The 18,780-nt window shown below is 40.3% G+C and overlaps 1 protein-coding gene and 1 non-coding gene across 2 annotated transcripts; one reads left to right on the plus strand and one right to left on the minus strand.

Moving 5' to 3' along the window:
* Positions 1–5,788: 5,788 nt before the first annotated feature.
* LOC140499743 (glycine cleavage system H protein, mitochondrial-like) lies at positions 5,789–6,820 on the minus strand. Its single transcript, XM_072601570.1, has one exon. It carries the CDS (start codon positions 6,803–6,805, stop codon positions 6,233–6,235), a length of 573 nt encoding a protein of 190 aa, XP_072457671.1. The 5' UTR covers positions 6,806–6,820; the 3' UTR covers positions 5,789–6,232.
* Positions 6,821–18,707: 11,887 nt separating this feature from the next.
* On the plus strand, positions 18,708–18,778 carry TRNAG-CCC (transfer RNA glycine (anticodon CCC)). Its single transcript has one exon. It is a non-coding gene; the product is annotated as a tRNA-Gly (tRNA).
* Positions 18,779–18,780: the final 2 nt, after the last annotated feature.

The following is an 18,780-nucleotide window of genomic DNA, read 5'->3' on the forward strand; positions in this document are numbered from 1 at the left end:
TGGGCTTTCTAGTCTAATTATATTTTATGATTCAGTTGTAGCTCTGACTCAAGAACTCTCTTCCTAACTATGCCCAAAGTGCTATAAAACTGTGCATACCCTTTGACAGAGTAATACCACCCCTAGGTCTGTATCCCAAAGAGATCATGGGAAAAGGACCCACATGTACAAAAATATTTATAGTAGCTCTTTTTGTGGTGGCAAAGAACTGGAAATCGAGGGGATGCCCATCAATTGGGGAATGTCTGAGCCAGTTGTGGTATATGAATGTAATGGAATCTTATTGCACTATAAAACTTCAGAAAAACGTGGAAAGACATATGAACTGATACTGAGTGAAGTAAGCAGAACCAAGAGAACATTATACACAGTAAGAGGCACAGTGTTTGAGGACTATTTCAGATAGCCTTAGCCCTTCACAGCAATGCAAGGACCTAAAACATTTCCAAAGGACTCTTAATGCAAAATGCCATCCACATCCAAGGAAAGGACTGTAGAATCAGAACACAGAATGAAGCAGATAATTTTCTCTTTTGTTATGTTTTGTTTTATTTTTTTCTCAGGGTTTCTTCCATTCATTTTAATTCTTCTATGCAACATGACTAATGTGAAAATGTGTTTAATAAGAATGTATGTGTAGAACCCATATAAGATTGCATGCCATCTTGGGGAGGGAAGGAGGGAGGAGAAAATTTAAAACCTATGTGATTGTTGAAAACTGAAAATAAATTTATAAAAAAAAAAAAAAGGAAAAAAGAATTGTCTTCCTATCCATTTAAATTATTATTTTCCCCCTGAGCCTGGGGATATATCATTTCCCCACCTGACTATTTATTGTTCATCCTTTGTTCTAGAAAAAGACTATGACAGGGAGGTGATGTCATGACATGCAAGTGAATTGGATTTAAGTGAGGGAGGGCTCTGCAAAGTTACCAGCCTCAATCTGACCCTCCAGATCCATCTGGGTCTAGTGGCAAGATATAGATCAGACGGGAGATGGCCCCTATGAAGTGGGTCTAAGGTCTAATCTTAAAGTCTTTCCCAAGTTCACTTTGGACTATTCTAAAAGATAAGAGACTTATCTTCCAGCAAGATTAAATCAACTCAGTCCATACAATTATCACCACCTCCAGGGCAAAACCCAAACCAGCTATATTTGTTGTTTTCAATAGCATCAAGAAAATGCTTGCACACTATTTGAGTTTTGGGGTTTTTTTTTCTGTCTCACCATGCTTCTTGTTCATCACTTCCAGCTTTTTCTGATTTGGGGAGGGCAGCTTTTCCTCCAAAAAAAGAAAAAAAAATTCACCCTTTTCACCTCTATTCTGACCTTGACTACACCTTGTAGTAAGTTCAGAGTAAGTCATAAGTAATCTGAAACATAATAGTCATTACAGATTTTGTAAATAATCGAAGTAGGAAGTATAACTGCTTTTTTCCAACTTGTGAGTTTCATTGGGCATGTGTTATTACCAAGTAAAACATGAATATTGAAAATATCCCTCATTTAAGCTGCATCTTTTTAATGAGTGATTTGATTTCTTTTGTATTTATATATTTTTTTTAAAAAGACTTCCTAAAATAGGAGCATTGTACTTCATAAATAGACTACTTAGGTAGATTCAGTGTTGGGTTTCTTTGGATAATTAATCAGATGGACATTAAAGATGCGGGTTCTTTAAACTGACAGCATCATCTGGAATGCCCTCTGTAAACCATTTTAAATTTTCCCTCTGCCTTTTTTTGCCAACAAAGTTGTAAATAAAGACCATCAAACATTAAAATCACACACACACACACACACACACACATAAGATTAAATCAACTCAGAAAATCACAGCTTTTCAGCACCCTCTGTCCTGGGACCCCTCCCTCCCTCTGATTGGAGAGGATGGAGGGTAGAGGGTGATCATTAAAGATCTCTTACCAAATTCTCCATTTAAGGAGGAGAACAAGGGCAAACAATCATTTTTCACCTGACTGAAGTACATTATACCTTCTTGCTAGGTACCCTTCCTCCTTTTCTTTTCCTCCTTGATTTTTCAGCTTCTCCTCCTTTTTCATTACATTTGTAAGTTCCTTAAAGGCAACTTTAGCCTTTCTTTGAATCTCCAGTGCTTAGCACATAGTAGGTGCTTAATTAATGTTTATTAACTGGCCACATGGGCTGGCCACATTGTTTGAATACAAAAACATGCCTGCCAAAAAGACTATTTTATGGAGAACTCACACAGAGCAAGTGTTCACATGGTGGTCAGAAAAAGTGATACAAGGACACCCTCAAGGTCTCTCTTAAGAACTTTGAAATTGTGTGAGATGGGAAACACTGGCACAGGACCACTCAGCATGGCATGCCCACATCAGAGAAGGTGCTGTGCTCTATGAGCAAAGCAGAATTAAAATAGTTCAAAGGAAACGTGAGATGCACAAATTTAGAGCATCTACCCCAAATGTTCACACGGACTATCTGTGCCCAACCTGTTGTAGAACATTCCAAGCTCCTATTGGTCTGATCAGCCATAGTGGGTCACACTGTAACTTGACTGTATCATGGTGATGTCATTTTGGTTCTCTTCCAGAACAAAGGACAACAATCAATCAAACAGACTGCCTGATTTGCTTCCTATTTCTCCCCAGGCTCAGCTCCTGGCTCCAGGGTTCCTTTTCCACAATGCCAAGTAGCATCCTCACCATGGAAGTTCATTCCACTCCTGTGGCCCTTTCTTTTTTGCCATTTCCTTCAGGAATGCCTATTCTCAGGAAAATGCCCAAGCCAGCCATGTTCATTCCTTTGCACACTCCGCTGTAGCTTCCTGACTCCTAATTATTCAACTTCTTTCTCCACCATATTCCCCATGAAGCTGAGTCCTATGAATGTGTGTGTATGTGCATGTGTGTGTGTATGTGTGTGTGTGTGTTTCTACATAGAGGAAAACATGAGGTGGGAGTGATGGGGTGCTTAGGTGCTTGGACTCCAATTCCAAGATCACATTTTCCCATAGCTTCAAAATACACTATCCCTGACAGTTTCCACCCCAGCCCAAGGACACTATTCCTAGCAATTACTTATGAGCATGGCCCCCCCCCCCCCCCCACTAAAGTAAACTATCTTTCCCTATCACAAGGACAAGCTGACCTCTGAAGAAATGATCTTATAAAAACAGGACTGTCTTGTAACCACAGAATTATCATGTATTGATTCTCAAAGTTATCCTATTCAATCTGGAGGTGAAGTTATAGATATCAACTCTCAAAATTATCTTACTATAGACATAATAGACCAAAAATACACCCCTGAGAAACCCCTTCCCTTGGTTTCCAGTAGTAAATGACACCTGTGATCAAGGTTGTAAGTTATCACCTAATTAGCATTTCTGCCAGAAATTCCCTATATAATCTTTCCTATATCCTATATAATCATTAGCATCATTAGCATCACTTCTGTTAAGTTGCAAGTTCTTCAGTGAAAGCAAGTAATGGCATTACAATAAACCCTTGCCACCTTGATTTAAATAATACTTGAGTCCGTGAATTCATTCCAGACAACCCTCTCCCAGTGCTCTGGTCTTTTCATGGTCTTTTTATGACCCCCTTAAACCTCATCAGGAGGGGGAGCTACAGATGTCATATTTTTTATATTTTGAGTAATATTGCATTTCAGTCTTCTGATAACTTCAAACCCAGCTAATGTCAGTTTGAACTGCTTAGTGAGGGGAAGCAGCCCCAGCTGTTGTAGGCTGAACACTCTCTGGTGAACAGTGAGAATATTTCGACCTTTAGGAAGGATCTACTGGAAGGTCACAGAAAGAAACTGAAACAGTTACTGACCTGGGGCTTAAGGGGAGCATCACCTAATGGGCAATTATTGCAGTCCCTCACTAAATAACTAATACGTAAGATCTCTCTGTCTTTCTGTAGGCTTAAGAAAGGCAGTTCACAGATCAAGGTGCTCTATTTTTCACTTTCTTTCTCCTTTGGTGTGTTTTTTTACCTTTAGGTCTGTGTTTTCTCTCACAACATTATTAATATGAAAATATGTTTTCTATGACTGAACATGTATGACCTATATCAAATTGCTTTTTGTCTCAGGGAGGGAGGAGGGAGAGAGAGAGGGAGGGAGAAAATGTGGAGTTCAAAATTTTTTAAAAAGAATGTTAAAAATTGTCTTTGCATGAAATAGAATATAAAATATTTTTATATAATAAAATGTAAAATATTTGGGGAAATTAACTGGCCACATGGGCTGGCCACATTGTCTGACTAAGACTTAAATCTTCCTAGCTTGAGGAAATGGGGAAATAAAATATCAAATTAAAAAATATAATAATATTTTAAAAAAATTTTAAGAAGAAAGAAAAGCAGCAAACTACTTTGGATTGCTTACCCTGCAGAATATTCTGGTGCCCCAAATGTCATAAGCAGAGCCCACAGATGTCACACCCATGATTTCCATCCTTCTAAAGTCTCCCACAACTTAGATTTGTTCAATGGAATTAAATGTCAGGGGAAGTGGTATAAGTGACCCTAAAAGTTGGCAGAATGCTTCCATACACTATTATAAGACCATAGAATTCAGAGCTGGAAAGTATAAAAGAAGTCATCTGTTCCAGCCCTGTCATTTTGCAGGGGAAGTAACTGAATCCTCAAGAGGTGAACTGACCTCATTCAAAGTCATGGTGGAGCTACTTAGCAAGAAAGCCAACACTGGAGCACAGATCTGCCACCTCGAAGCACAGGACTTTTTCCACTGGACTTCTCTTTTCATTTGAGCAATTCCTGAATCACACACATATCAACAGGCCACAAAGGAACAAAAGAAGAGAAAATTAAAAACTCTTTTAGCATAGTAATGAGGGTGTTGGATAAATAGCTTAATACAGATATTTGACTGATACATTTGTGGTCCTCAACAGTGTCAATACGCATCTTAGGTGAGGCAGTGGCTACAGCACTGGATTTCAAGTCAGGAAGACCTGAGTTCTAATTGTATCTTTGACACATATTAGTTGTGACCCTCAGCAAGTCATTTAACTGCCTCAGTTTCCTTAACTGTAAAATAGAAATAATAATAGCACCTATCTTCCAGGGTTATTGTGAGGATAAAATGAGATAATATTTGGAAGGCACTTTGTAAACCTTAAAATGCCATAGAAACTCTTATTATTAATATTATTATCAGCAACTGGAATAATCACCAATTGCCCTTAGGCAGAGGAAGGTCCCAGCAGATCCATGGCCAAAGTAAATGGTCAGGCACTTCAGGGCCCAACTATTAAGTATAATTTAACTATGAATTGAGTCTGACTAAGACTTAAATCTTCCTAGCATGAGTTCTGGGACTATTCCAAAACAAAGAGCCTGGATCATGGGTTAAAGAGGCACCGTGGTAAACCAGGGCAATAACCTCTGATTGAGAAACTCTAGGTTCAGGTATGGGATACTTCACAGCTAGGTGACCATGGATTCGTCACTGTACCTCTCTGATCTTCAGTGTCTGCATCTATAAAATTGGTATAATATCTGTATTGCTTATCTCACAGGCTTGTTGTGAGGTTGTTGTACCCCGTCAAATATTCTTAACTTGGGGTCAAGAGAACACTAAGGGATCAGTGGATAGATTTCAGGGTGTCATTAGACTGTCAAAGGGGTCTATGACACACAAAAAGATTAAGAAGAATCCCTGTTCTTTTTTTTTTTTAAGGTTTTTAAAAAGTTTATTAAATTTTATTACCTATTCTGCAAGGTTGAAGCCTCATCTGTAAAAATAGCTTCAGCCAAGCAGTTTATTAAAATTAAGTTGGTATCGTACAGCATCTGACACCAGCCAGCTAACCAATCTCAGTAAATTATTCCCATGGACAGAAAACCAAATGTATTCTGAACACAACTGGTGATGGATGGAGTTGGCCATTATACCATTACTGATTTAAGGCTTTTTACAGATAAAATTCTAGCTCTGAAGTACACGGTCTTAGAATTCATTTTTGCCAAACATGATGCGATGAATTCAGAACCAGACACACTAATTTGAAATTACAAGAAAGAAGTTGTGCAAAAGGTGCAAATAGTAAAAAGCATTTTTATCCAGTCATTTCTGAGTAGTTAAGATTCTTTTCCATGCCATGGTGTTGTTTCAGAAGTGTTAAAGTTGCTAATCTTCCATATACCCCTAATTTAGGACAAAACTATACTGGGCTGTATTCTTGTGCTAATTTATTTGGGGGTCCAATGTTCAATCCTCAATAGATTTTATGTATCTCTCATATGCATCCTCACTCATCAGTTCATCAAGTTCTGAAGGGTTGCTCAGAGTCATCTTAATCAGCCAACCATCTTCATAACAAGATTTGTTGACAAGTCCTGGGTCTTCTGCAAGAGCTACATTAATTTCAGTTACTTCTCCTGATAGAGGAGAATAGAGTTCACTGGCAGCTTTCACACTTTCCAAAGCTCCGAACTCATCTTGTTTGTTCAATTTTGTTCCAACTTCTGGAAAACTACAATAAACTATATCTCCCAATGCTTCCTGTGCAAAATTGCTGATTCCCACAGTTCCAATACCGTTTTCAATTGTTATCCATTCATGCTTGTCTGTGAATTTTCGAACCGCGAGTCGCAGGGCGCTGGTGCAGAGGCCCCGGGAGGCGGCGGCCCCGAGGAAGGGAGGGGAGCCCGGGCCGGGGCGGACCCGCAGGCGCGCGGGGCCGGCTGCGAGGGAGGCTGGGGGTCCGGAGGTCTCAGCCCCGACCACTGCCCACAGGGACGAGGCCGCGACCCGCACGCTCCTGGCCGCTCGCAGCGCCATCTTCTCCGGGGGAGAATCCCTGTTCTTTAGGAGAGTGAATTATTAATTAAAAAAAATTTTTTTTGACTGATCTCCTTAGCAATAATATCCACATCCCCTGGTAGCAACAGGATGGCTATAGGAGTTCTGTAGCCATTTCTACGTAGGCTTTTTAGAGAGTCAACCATACTTTTGTGGCTTGTGCCCGTGCCAAGCCCTATCTGTCTGAATTACCATTTACTCCTGGTGTGTTTCAGAAAAAGAACTGGCAGGCCAGTTTCCAGCATATGAGAGAGTAATTGCCACTTTCCCCTCAGCAGGAGGTGTTAGTCCGGGAATGCTTGTCAGGAGTCACATGATAGGAAGAAAGGGACAAGATCTGTAAGCTGCCATCCAGGCTGGGCTGCTTCCTGATGACCTTGAATTTGGACTTGCAGGATTCCATGAAGTAGATAGGAGTGGCCCGGGCAACACCTGTAAAGGTCACAATTTTGAGTGTCTGGTAAGTGAGACAATGGGAAAACACCCCTGGAGGACAAGCCTTGATCTTGGAGAAGGGTCAGAGACAGAAGCTGCCTGGATGCTTGCTCACTGCCAAGACTGCCAGCTGTGGTAAATCTCAGGGGTCTGTCAAGCTCAAGACAGAGACTAATTTCCACTGCTCTGCCCTCCCCTTTCCCTGTTTAGAAATAAGCCCATGACCCTGAGACGGTGAGCTGACAGCCTCCTCCCCTTCTCTTCCGTTCCACAAGCTGCAAATACTTGCCTGCAGATTAGTCTACCTCCTGGAGGGCTGTAAGTCAAAATCCAAGGTCAATAGGAGAAAGAGAGGAGGCCAACTCTGCAGATCAGCTTTTTGCCTCCATCCCCCTGTCCCCCCACATAGGACTTCTTTTTAAAAATATATATTCTATTTTTTCTCCCAGTTACATGTTAAAACATTTTTAACACTTGCTTTTTATTCTTAAGTTTTGAGTTCCAAATTCTATGCCTTCCTCCCTCCCTCCCCTTCCACCTCCCTGAGGAGATAAGCAACGAGATATAGGTTATACATATGCAATCATGTAAAACATGTCCATATTAGTCATTTTGTACAAAAAGACTCAAATAAAAAAGAATGAAAGAAAGAGAAAAGTAGCATGCTTCAGTCTGTTTTCAGACAATATCAGTTCTTTCTTGGGAGGCAGATAATATACTTGATCATTAGCCTTTTGGGGTTGTTTTGGACCATTGTATTGTTGAGAATAGCTAAGTCACTCACAGTCGCTCATCCTACAGTATTGTTCTTATTATGTACAACGTTTTCCTGGTCCTTCACTTTGCATCAGTTCATGTAAATCTTTCCAGGTTTTCCTGAAATCATCCTGCTTGTCGTTTCTTATAGCACAATAATATTTCATCACAATCTATATGACTTCTTTTTTAAAAAAAATGTATCTGATTTCTCCATCAACTTCATTTTCCAATATATCCTTTTCCTCTCCCTCTCCCAGAAAACCATCCCTTATAACAAAGAAAAACTCAGCAAAACTAACCCATTAAAAAACCACTAGCATAAAATATTCATATCCCTACCTTTGCAAAAAAGTTCCTTCCATATCTCTCCTTGAATTAATTTTATAATCCCATAGCATTTAGTTTCTATCCTCTCCATTTACATTTTGTTTATCATATGACTTCTGACCATTACAAGTAAGTATTCTCTCCTGTGAGCTAGATAATTCTCCTCCTCCTTTCCAGGAACTCGTCTGCCATTCTCTTAATCATTATCATCCAGATCCTACAGGTAAACAAGATAGGGCCACAGGCTACATTTTATGCCATACTATGTACCATGAATTATAATAGTTACAAATGAAGAAACATTACATCTCACATAACAGGATGTATACGTTTCAACAAGTAACACAACATGTGTTGCTGGAGTCTGGCGTTTGCTTTGGGGCCAACATTCTGAAGAAATGCTACTTTTTTTCTCAATGACATTACCACATTTTTTAAATTTTTTAATTTATTTTTCTTTTAGCTTTCAACATTTACTTTTATAAGATTGAATGCCAATTTTTTTTCTCCCTCCTCTTCCCTTCCCCAAGATGGCAAGTAATCTGATATAGGCTACACATGCATAATCATATTAAACATATTTCCACATTAGTCATTTTGTGAAATTAGAATCAAAACAAAAGGGAAAAGCCTTGAGAAAGGAAAAACAACTAAAAGAAAAGTGAAAATAGTATGCTTTGTTCTGCATTCAGACTCTATAGTTCTTTCTTTAGATGTCATCATATTGTGTGAGCATTTCCCTTGTTAAAAAGCACATAGCTTAGTGTATCATCATATAGACAGCATATAAATTTTTGTATTCACACAGAAATGTAGTAGAATTAGAATTCTAAAGCCAATGGATCTTGACTGTAACTAAATTGACCTGCAAGTGGATGTAGTATATAATTTGACCACGAGGTAGGGCTGTCCTCAAGTCACCAGTCTAGTGCAACAACACATGTTGATTTGGTTGGTTGGTTCTCAAAGAGGACCAAAATGACATCACCATGACAAAGTGAAATTTCAATGTGTCTGACAGTGACTGATCAGACCAATATGAGCTTGAAATGCCCTACCACAGGTTGGGCACAGATAGTCCATGTGAATTTTTGGAGTGGATACTCCAAATTTGCACATCCTACCTTTCCTTTGTGCTGTCTCAATTCTGCTTTGCTCATAGAGCACAGCACCCTTTCTGATGTGGGCACACCATCCTGTGCCAGTGTCTCCCATGTTGGACAATCAAATCCGAAGTTCTTGAGAGAGACCTTGAGAGTGTCCTTGTATCACTTCTTCTGGCCACCATGTGATCGCCTGCCCCATGTGAGTTCTCCATAAAATAGTCTTTTTGGCAAGCGAACACTTGTGCTTTTTGGCAAACAACACGTGCTGGTTTTCCCAAAGACCCCAGTATCCTCCCTGCCCATCAGAGGGTACCATAGAGTAGGCTAAGCCTGCCTCAAGCTGGTCTGGGACCTCAGTTTCAGGACTGGAACAAAATGACACTTGTAAACCCTTTCAATAAATTAACCGTTAACAAAAGGAAGTTTATTGAACCATGACCCGAAAAGGATATTCAGAGCAGGGAAAGATTATTCAGCAAGGATACAGCGTACCAACCTCCCCTCTCCTGTCCAAGAGGGAGAAAACCCCCTCAAAAGTCAATGTCCCCAAAGCATGGCTGTATAGGCTGACAAAACAAATCCCTCCATCTGCCATGCGTCAGAATGTCTCCTGCATTCCACTTCTATCGCCTCTGTCAGGAGGTGAGTGATGTGTTTCATTTTTATTCTTTTTGCTTGCAGTTTATCCTTGTATTAATCAGTGTTCTGTCTTTCAAGGTTGCTCCTCTCTACAATGTTGTCATTGTGTTAATTGCTATCAGTTTTGCTCTGTATCGGTCAGGGGAGGAGGAGGAAGAGGAGCGCTAGCATTTACACAGTGCTTTAAGGTTTGCAAAGAATTTTACTTAAATGATTTCATGTGATTTTCACAATAATTCCATTATTGTGAATCCCACTTCACAGAGAAAGAAACTAAGACAGAGAGAATTTGTATGACTTGTCCAAGGTCACACAGCTAGTGTCTTAAGGTAGGATTCAAATTTGAATCTTTCTGACTCCAAGTCCAGCAATCTATGCACCACAGTTCTTTAGAGTCTTTCCAACTTCCATTGTTTCATCATTATCTTATGGAACAATACAATTCCATGTCACTCATATTCCAAAATTTGTTGGGCCATTCCTCAATAGGAGGACATCAGCTTAGTTTCTAACTGGGTTTATCCTTTGCTGGGCCCTGTCTGAGCTACAGTTCAGTGGGGTTCAACTCTTTATGTCTTGGCAAAAGATACTGGAGTAGTTTTCCATTTTCTTTTCCAGTTCATTTTACAGGTGAGGAAATTGAGGCAAACAGAGCTAAGTGACTTGCCCAGGTCACACAGTTAGTAAACATCTGAGGCCAGATTTGAACTTAGGAAGGTGAGTCTTCCTGATTCCAAGCCCACCACTCTACTGTGTTGCCTGGCTGCCCTTTAAGAGGGAAAGGTTTCTTGCAAAAAGTGGCATTTTAGTTGGCACTTGAGGAAAGCCAGGGAAATTGTGAGGTAGAGATGAAAAAGGAGAACATTCCATGTATAGGGGACAGCTGCTAAAAATGCACAGAGTTGAAGAGATGATGTGTCTTGTGCTAGGAAGGGCAGAGCGGTCAGCATCACTAGCTAATAAAGAATTAAAATTAAAACCATTAATGGATGGGGAAGATCTTTAATCACATTATTCTATCAGAGGCACTTGATTATACTAAAACAAAAAATGCATCATCAATACAAGAGACAGACTGGCTATAGAAATAGTCTAGTTATGAGATGCTGAGGAACAGTACCACGATGGTGGTGATGTCAGAGGAGTGAAGGAGGAGAATAAGGGAGAGAAGTTACAAAGGTAGAATCATAGGACTTGGCAACAGATTGGATATGGGGAGTGAGAGTGGGGAGGCAAGGATGACACCTAGCCTGGATGACTGGGAGGTCCCCTCTGGCAACAGAGAAGTAAGGAAGAGTGGAAGGTTTGGGAAGAAAGACAGTGAGTCCAGTTTCAGATATACTGAGTTTAAGATTTCTAGGGGAGATTGAGCTGGACATATCTAAGAGGCAGTCGGAAATCTGACCCTACAGGTCAGGAGAAAGGGTTATGTTGTTCAGTCATCTCAGCTTCTTTGTGACTCCATTTGGCATTTTCTTGGCCAAGATCCTGAAGTGGTTTGCTGTATTCTTCTCCAGCTCATTTACAGATGAGGAAACTGAGGCAAACAGGGTTAAGTGACTTGCCTAAGGTCACACAGCTAGTAAGTATCTGAGGTCCGATTTGAACTCAGGACTCCCTGACTCCAGGCCCAATACTCTACCCACTGTGGCACCTCGCTGCCAGAAGAAAGGCTAGGGCTGCACGAGCGAATGAGAGTATCATTTTTATAGCTATAACTGAATCCAGGGCGAGCTGGTGAGGTCATGAAATGACTTAGTATGGTGGAGAAGACCCAGGACTGGGCGACGCTTACAGTGGGCATGATCTGAATTAAGATCCAGCAAATAGGACTGGGAAGGGACAATTGGGCAGATAGAAGAGCTCCATGTCAAAAAACTTAGAGACAAGAGAATAATCCAGAAGAGCATCTATGAACAACTGCTTGCCCGATTTTCTACCCTTGTCTCAATGCCCCACAGTTAGGTCCCAGATCCATCTACTTTGGGGCAGAATGATCTCTAACTACCCCAGGTGGGCTCCTTAAATTCTTTGCTCATTATAGTTGTAGCTGGCATTCTAGGAACATGCTGAGGAAGGTGCAAGCAGCCCAAGTCTCCCCAGTTCTACCAATGTCCTGGCCTACAACAATATTCCATGTGATTGATACCTGAGGCACCTAGAATATTTGCACTTTGAGTTAAGCAGTCCAAATCAACTTGTGTGCTACCTCAGTTTCCTCAATAAGTAAAATGAGGGGATTAGAGTACATGGCTTCTATGTACTTTTCCACTACCTTCTACAGTGTTCATTTTTATTTCTTCAGAGACTGTTGTATTCCATGTCTTGCTGGCACAGGGCAATATAAGTAGAATATTAGTATTAAAAATATGGGGGGGAGGAGGCATCTAGGCAACACAGCGGATTGAACACCAGCCCTGGAGTCAGGAGGACTTGAATTTAAATCCAGACTCAGACACATACTAGCTGTGTGATCCTGGGCAAGTCATTTAACCCCAATTACCACCCAAAAAACATGGCCCTTTGCCTTCATGAGAAGCTTAGGGTCATTGAAAGGCCTTTGCAATTTCCTCACAACAGTCTAGCCCACTTTTCTGCTGCTCAACTCTGGGCCTGACTTAAGCCAGTTAGTTCAGTCTTTCCCAGATAGCCCCACAAGTTCTATGTTGAAATACATGTTGTCACTTCAACAACTGACGTGCTTCATTCCCTTAGTTATTTCCCATGTGGCTAGTCATGCCAGACTCCTTTGGGCTATTATAGATATCTTCCAGGAAGCCCTGTAATGTCCTGAGACTTGATACAATGTTCTGAAGATAGGACCATCCCATGGACAATCCCTCTTCACTTTGCACTCTGCACTGGGTCTCCTTACCGAGGTGGAATGTACCTTTAGTGAGCCCCTATATCCCTGTTGACAGTTTTATTAATCAGCGCTATTTCTGCTACATCTTTCAAGCAATCCTAAATGAGTCTAATGGATGGATGGAAAACCTTGTTGAACACAAGTCAGCAAGGCAACATTTTGCTCGTCTAACCAAATATTTTGCCGTAATCCGCAATTTATAGGCACAGTAGTATCCAGTTCTTACCACAGTGCTTGGCATAGAGTAGGTGTTTAATAAATGTTTATTGATTATGTTCTCTGGTTGGAAGTGTCAGTGAGTGGGGCCTGAATCAGATTAAAATGTAACTGGGAAATATTTAGCAAAATAAATAAAAATATAATAGAACGTAGATAATGCTAACATGTGGTTTTCCAAGTCAACATGCAGTCTCCAGGGATGATTATATATATTTAGTAATCTCCCACAGTGACACCACTGTTCTACCTCATTCAGTCAATTGTGAAATGGTAAAAATGTGATTCATGATTGAATATTGTTTATGAGAGCCTCGTTTCGTAATAAACACTCTTCTGGAGGATGTCCTCATTTAAAGTATAGGCGCAAACCACTGAACTCAATCTGGTTAATAAAATTCAGTTAGTTTGATGGTGTAAATAAGTATCGAATACACGGTTATTGATTGATTAAGAGATGAAACCAAAGTTCTTTTATTTTCTTTTTTGCTCTTTTTATTTATTTGTTTATTTTTGGTTTTCAACATTCACATTTAAAAGATTTTGAGTTCTAAAATTTTTCCCCTCCTGCCCCTTTCCCTTCGCCAAGATCTGATAGGCTATCCAAGTACAGTCATATCAAACGTATTTCCACATTAATCATATTGTGAAAGAAGAATCAGAACAAAAGGGGAAAACCACGAGAAAGAAAAAAAAGAGAAAATAGTATGCTTCAATCTGCATTCAGACTCCATACTTCTTTCTCTGGATGTGGATAGCAGTTTCCATCATGAGTCTTTTGGAATTCTTAGATCATTACAATCCTGAGAACAGCCAAGTCTGTCAAAATTGACCACACAATGTTGTTGTTACTTGTACAATGTTCTCCTGGCTCTGCTCACTTCACTCAGCATCAGTTCATGTAAAACTTTTCAGATTTTTCTGAAATCTGTCTGCTCATCATTTCTTACGGAAAAATAGTATTCCATTACATTCGGATACCATAACTTGTTCAGCCATTCCCCAGCTGATAGGCATTAACTCAACTGGAACCAAAATTCCTAAGAGAGTAGAGGAAAAGAGAGAGCCTTGTCCTTTGGAAGCAGCAAAGGGCTTCTGCTTAATTCTGATTAAAGTTTAAAATCATGAGTCATTGTCCATTCATAGTGCCAGCAGAGACCTGTCTAACTAAAGCTCATTGGCGAAAGAAGTGAAGCAAGCTCAACTTCATGAGAATATGCATAAGTCCACAAACCTCAGAGGGTGACAAATTTTCTCAGATTCTTTGTACAGTCTGGATCTTTGAGAAGTGTGCTTGGAATCAGCTTTTACTAGTTCTAAGACAGTCAAGTCAGTGTGAGCATTTATTTATGCCTCAGAAACTGGCAAATGCCACAAATCATGGCTTAATTTATTGTTCTGTTGATTGCTTAGACTTAAGAAAGTGATGGCATATATGATAATATTACAGGTTAAACTTAAAAGTGTAAGGTGTGTACCTTCCCTCCCACCCTCTGAACAGGTTGTTAAACATTCACCACCACACCCTTGATCCTACTCTTGTAGGATCATAATGTAAGAGTCAGAAAGGTCCTTAAAAATCATATCTCAAGCTTGTTATTGTTCAGATCATTTAACTCAGCTTCCATCATTTTTCATATGAAGAAACTGAATCCCAGGGAAATTAAGGGTCTTAACCAAAATCATACAATGAGTGAAATGGAGAGGCTAAATTCTGAACCCAGGTCCTCTGATTTTAAAGTTAGGGTATATAAATTTCATAGTAACATGGTGAAAAAGGTTGGTTGAGCAGATTGCTTCAGTATACTTAAGGACATAAAATGTCTTTTAAGATTGTTCGTCTTCCTTTATCCTATAATCGGAATTCTATTTACTGTTCTTTCTCTTCCTGTTACCTAGTGATTATCTGTGAACATGCTGCATTTTTCAGAACATGGTGACTGTCTCCCTACTTCCTACTTCCAGTATCTCCCTTCTTGAATCCACCCTCCATTCAACTGTCAAATGATCTTTCTAAAAAACATGATGTTCCTCAGATAAGCCTCTCCATCTCCTAACTCTAGAGGATTCTCACCAAGTATCTCCTCCCTGTCTACAGCCTTGAAGGCTTTCCTCATCTCTTCCTGACTTGCCAAGTTTCCTTCAAGTAACGTCAGTTAAGGCCCCAAGTTTTGAGAGAAGTCTTTCCCAGTCTTCTCTCTCAGACTACTTCCAGTTTAGCCTGTACGTATCTTGTTTGTATTCGACTGTGAGCATCTTGAGAGCCGGGACTACTTTTGGTCTTTGTATAGTTCCTGGCACATAGTAGGTGTTTAATAAATGCTGGCCAACTGAGCTTAGGATAGAGCTCATATCCTCTGAACAAAGGTCGTGTTTTTCTTTTATATCGGCTGTGTTCTTACTTGTGACTCATCCAATAAACCATGCTGGAATATCAAGTAGGGTTTCTCCCCTTGACTCCTTTCATTTTTCTGAAAATTATCTAGAGTATAAATAATTGGAAAAATAGATATAAATATAAAAATAGCTCTTAGAAACTTATTTTTTCCTCCCCCATCTCCCTTTCTTTGTAGTTCAATGTTGTTATTGTTCAGGCATGTCTGACTCTTAGTGTCCCACCTGAGATTTTCTTGGCAAAGATATTGGAGTAGTTTGCCATTTTCTTTTCTAGCTCATTTTACAGATGATCTAAGCAAACAGGGTTCAGTGACTTACCCAGAGTCATACAGCTAATCAGCGTCTGAGGTTAGATTTGGACCCAGGAAGTCCATTCCCTTTAGCTTCTTGAGTACAGCAGGAAGGGATTTGGCTTGCCTCCCTCTGTTCTGGACCAAATGTTCTTCTCTATTCGGCTTCAGGAGGGTGGAGGCCCCCACAGCTACCCACCCTTTTGTCTTTCATTGCACCTAGCTGCCCAACTTGGTAAATAGTAGGTGCTTAATAAATATTTACTGATATATAGGGTGGGGAAGTGATAAAATACCTAAGAGCAAAGAAAAAAAAAGTCTACTAATTTGAATTTTCCCACCCTCCTTTATTCTGGAGGACTGTTCAAAGAGGAGGTGTGTGTGTTCATCCTGCTTTGCCGAAGAAGACCATGCCCTCAGAGAAATAATGACATGACTTGCACTTGACTTTGTTTTGAGGGAGGGCTGTGCGGGTCACCAGCCTCGCTTCTCCTTCAGAGCCATCTGAATTCAGTGACCAGAGATTCATCAAGATGACTGGAGATGATCCAGGATGAGGCAATTGGAATTAAGTGACTTGCCCAAGGTCACACAGCTAGTGAGTGTCAAGTGTCTGAGGTGAGATTTGAATTTAGGTCCTCTTGACTCCTGCATTGGTGCTCTATCCACTGGATTACCTAGCTGCCCCTCAAGAAAGAGGATTATGCTTCTGGACTCCCTACTGACCAGATTTAGTACATTGAGAATGACTGGGTGTAGAATCCTGATGGGGATTTCAAGGGAATGATTGAAAATGACTAACACTTTGTTTGAATTAAGTGAGCTCAAATAAATGAGGTCAGCCATTGGCATGGATATTCAATATTAATATTTAAATAACATTTTTAATAATAAAAAAGATTTACTTCCTTCAACAAAGTTGGTTTCTTTTCCAAAGTAGTATAGCACAGAGGTGGACCAGCAGTATGCCTCACCAAGTAAGTGACGAACTTGGGAAGAAAGGTTTGAGTGATGAATGGGCAGTTCAGAAAGGAATTTGTCTTGCAGTCCATCCCTCTCTCTGTTCTGCACAGAATGTTCTTTTCTATTCCTTCTCTGGAGGAGGGTGGAGGCCCCCACACCTTTCCCACCTTCCCACCACTGTTCCTCCTCCCACCCCTCCTACTCTAGCCAAATAGGTTCTGTCTGTTCTTGACAACTTGACATCTTTTTTTAAAATTGAAAAAATTAATTATTGGCTTTCAACATTCACTTTTATAAGATTTTGAATTCCAAAATTTTTTCTTCCTCCCTCATCCCTCTCCAAGATGGCAAGTAATCTGATATAGTTTATACAAGTACAATCCGATTAAACATATTTCCATATTTGTCATGTGATGAAAGAAGAATCTGAATAAAAGAGAAAAATCATGAAAAAGAAAAAAAAGTGAAAATAGTATGTTTTGATCAGCATTCTGATTCCCTAGTTCTTTCTCTGGATGTGAATATCATTTTCCATCATGAGTCTTTCAGAACTGTCTTACATCACTTTACTGCTGCTGAAGAGCCAAGTCTGTCAAAGTTGATCACAATGTTGTGGTTACTTGCACAATGTTCTCCTGGTTTGGCTCACTTCCGTCAGCATCAGTTCATGTACATCCAGGTTCTCCTGAAATCTGCCAGCTCATCATTTATTACAGCACAATAATATTTCATTACATTCATATACCATATTCATATTCATATACCACATTTCATATTCATATACCATAACTTGTTCAGCCATTCCCCAATTGATGGACATCCCCTCAATTCTTTGCCACCACAAAAAGAGCTGCTATAAATATTTTTGTACATGTGGATCTTTTTTCCTCTTTAATGATCTTTTTGGGATACAGACCCAGTTTTGGGGATACAGACCAGCATTGCTGGATCAAAACGTATGCCCAGTTTTATAGTTCTTTGGGTATAGTTCCCAACAGTTCCCCAGAATGGTTGCATCAGCTCACAACTTCAGAACAATTAAGTGTTCTCATTTTCCCACATCTCCAACACTGATCATTTTCCTTTTCTGTTATATTAACCAATCTGACAGGTATGGGGTAATAACTCAGAGTTGTTTTAATTTGCATTTCTCTAATCAATAGTGATTTAGAGCATTTTTTCATATGACTTCAGTTTCTTTATCTGAAAACTTCCTGTTTATATCTTTTCACCCTTTATTGATTGGGGAATGACTTGTATTCTTATAAATTTGACTCAGTTCTCTATATATTTTGAACATGAGGCTTTTATCAGAAATACTGAAATAAATACAAAAGTACAGTAAAAATTGTGTCCGTCCCTTTTCCTTTTCGTGACTTTCTCTACCTCTGGGGTGGTCCTAAGCTCCTCCCTCTATCCTAGATTTGATGGACAGACCGTAGTCTTTCCTCTCCTAATTTGCTTAGGAGAATATTGTGCTTTCTGTCTAAACCTTCTACGCATTTTCACCGTATCTTGGCACACGGTGTAAGGGCATCTTAAAGGGTTTTTTTGGGGGGTTATTGGCCCAAATCTGAGCATTAATGAATAGTAGGGACGACAAAGCTCCGGCCCTCCAAGAGTTCACAGCCTCATTTACATAATATTAGTTATTCTATGACCAGTCAGAGCAGGCACCCCGCCCCCCAGCTCTCTCCAGCGTAGGGCTGCTAGTCCAGTCTCCAGGTCTTCCCTCTGTCCCAGGCTCTGGCCACGGTCACCCAGGTTACCCGGTCCCGTTTATCCCAGGCTACATGCTAGAGCGGATCCTGCGGCTCAGACCGCGCAGGCGCAGTGCCGCAGAGCTCCCTTCCTATAGGCTCCTCAGGGCCCAACCAGCCACCGCGCCGCTGGTGTAGTGGTATCATGCAAGATTCCCATTCTTGCGACCCGGGTTCGATTCCCGGGCGGCGCAGG

Source organism: Notamacropus eugenii, chromosome 1 (assembly GCF_028372415.1).
Source record: "Notamacropus eugenii isolate mMacEug1 chromosome 1, mMacEug1.pri_v2, whole genome shotgun sequence".
In the NCBI taxonomy this organism is placed as follows: Eukaryota; Metazoa; Chordata; class Mammalia; order Diprotodontia; family Macropodidae; genus Notamacropus; species Notamacropus eugenii.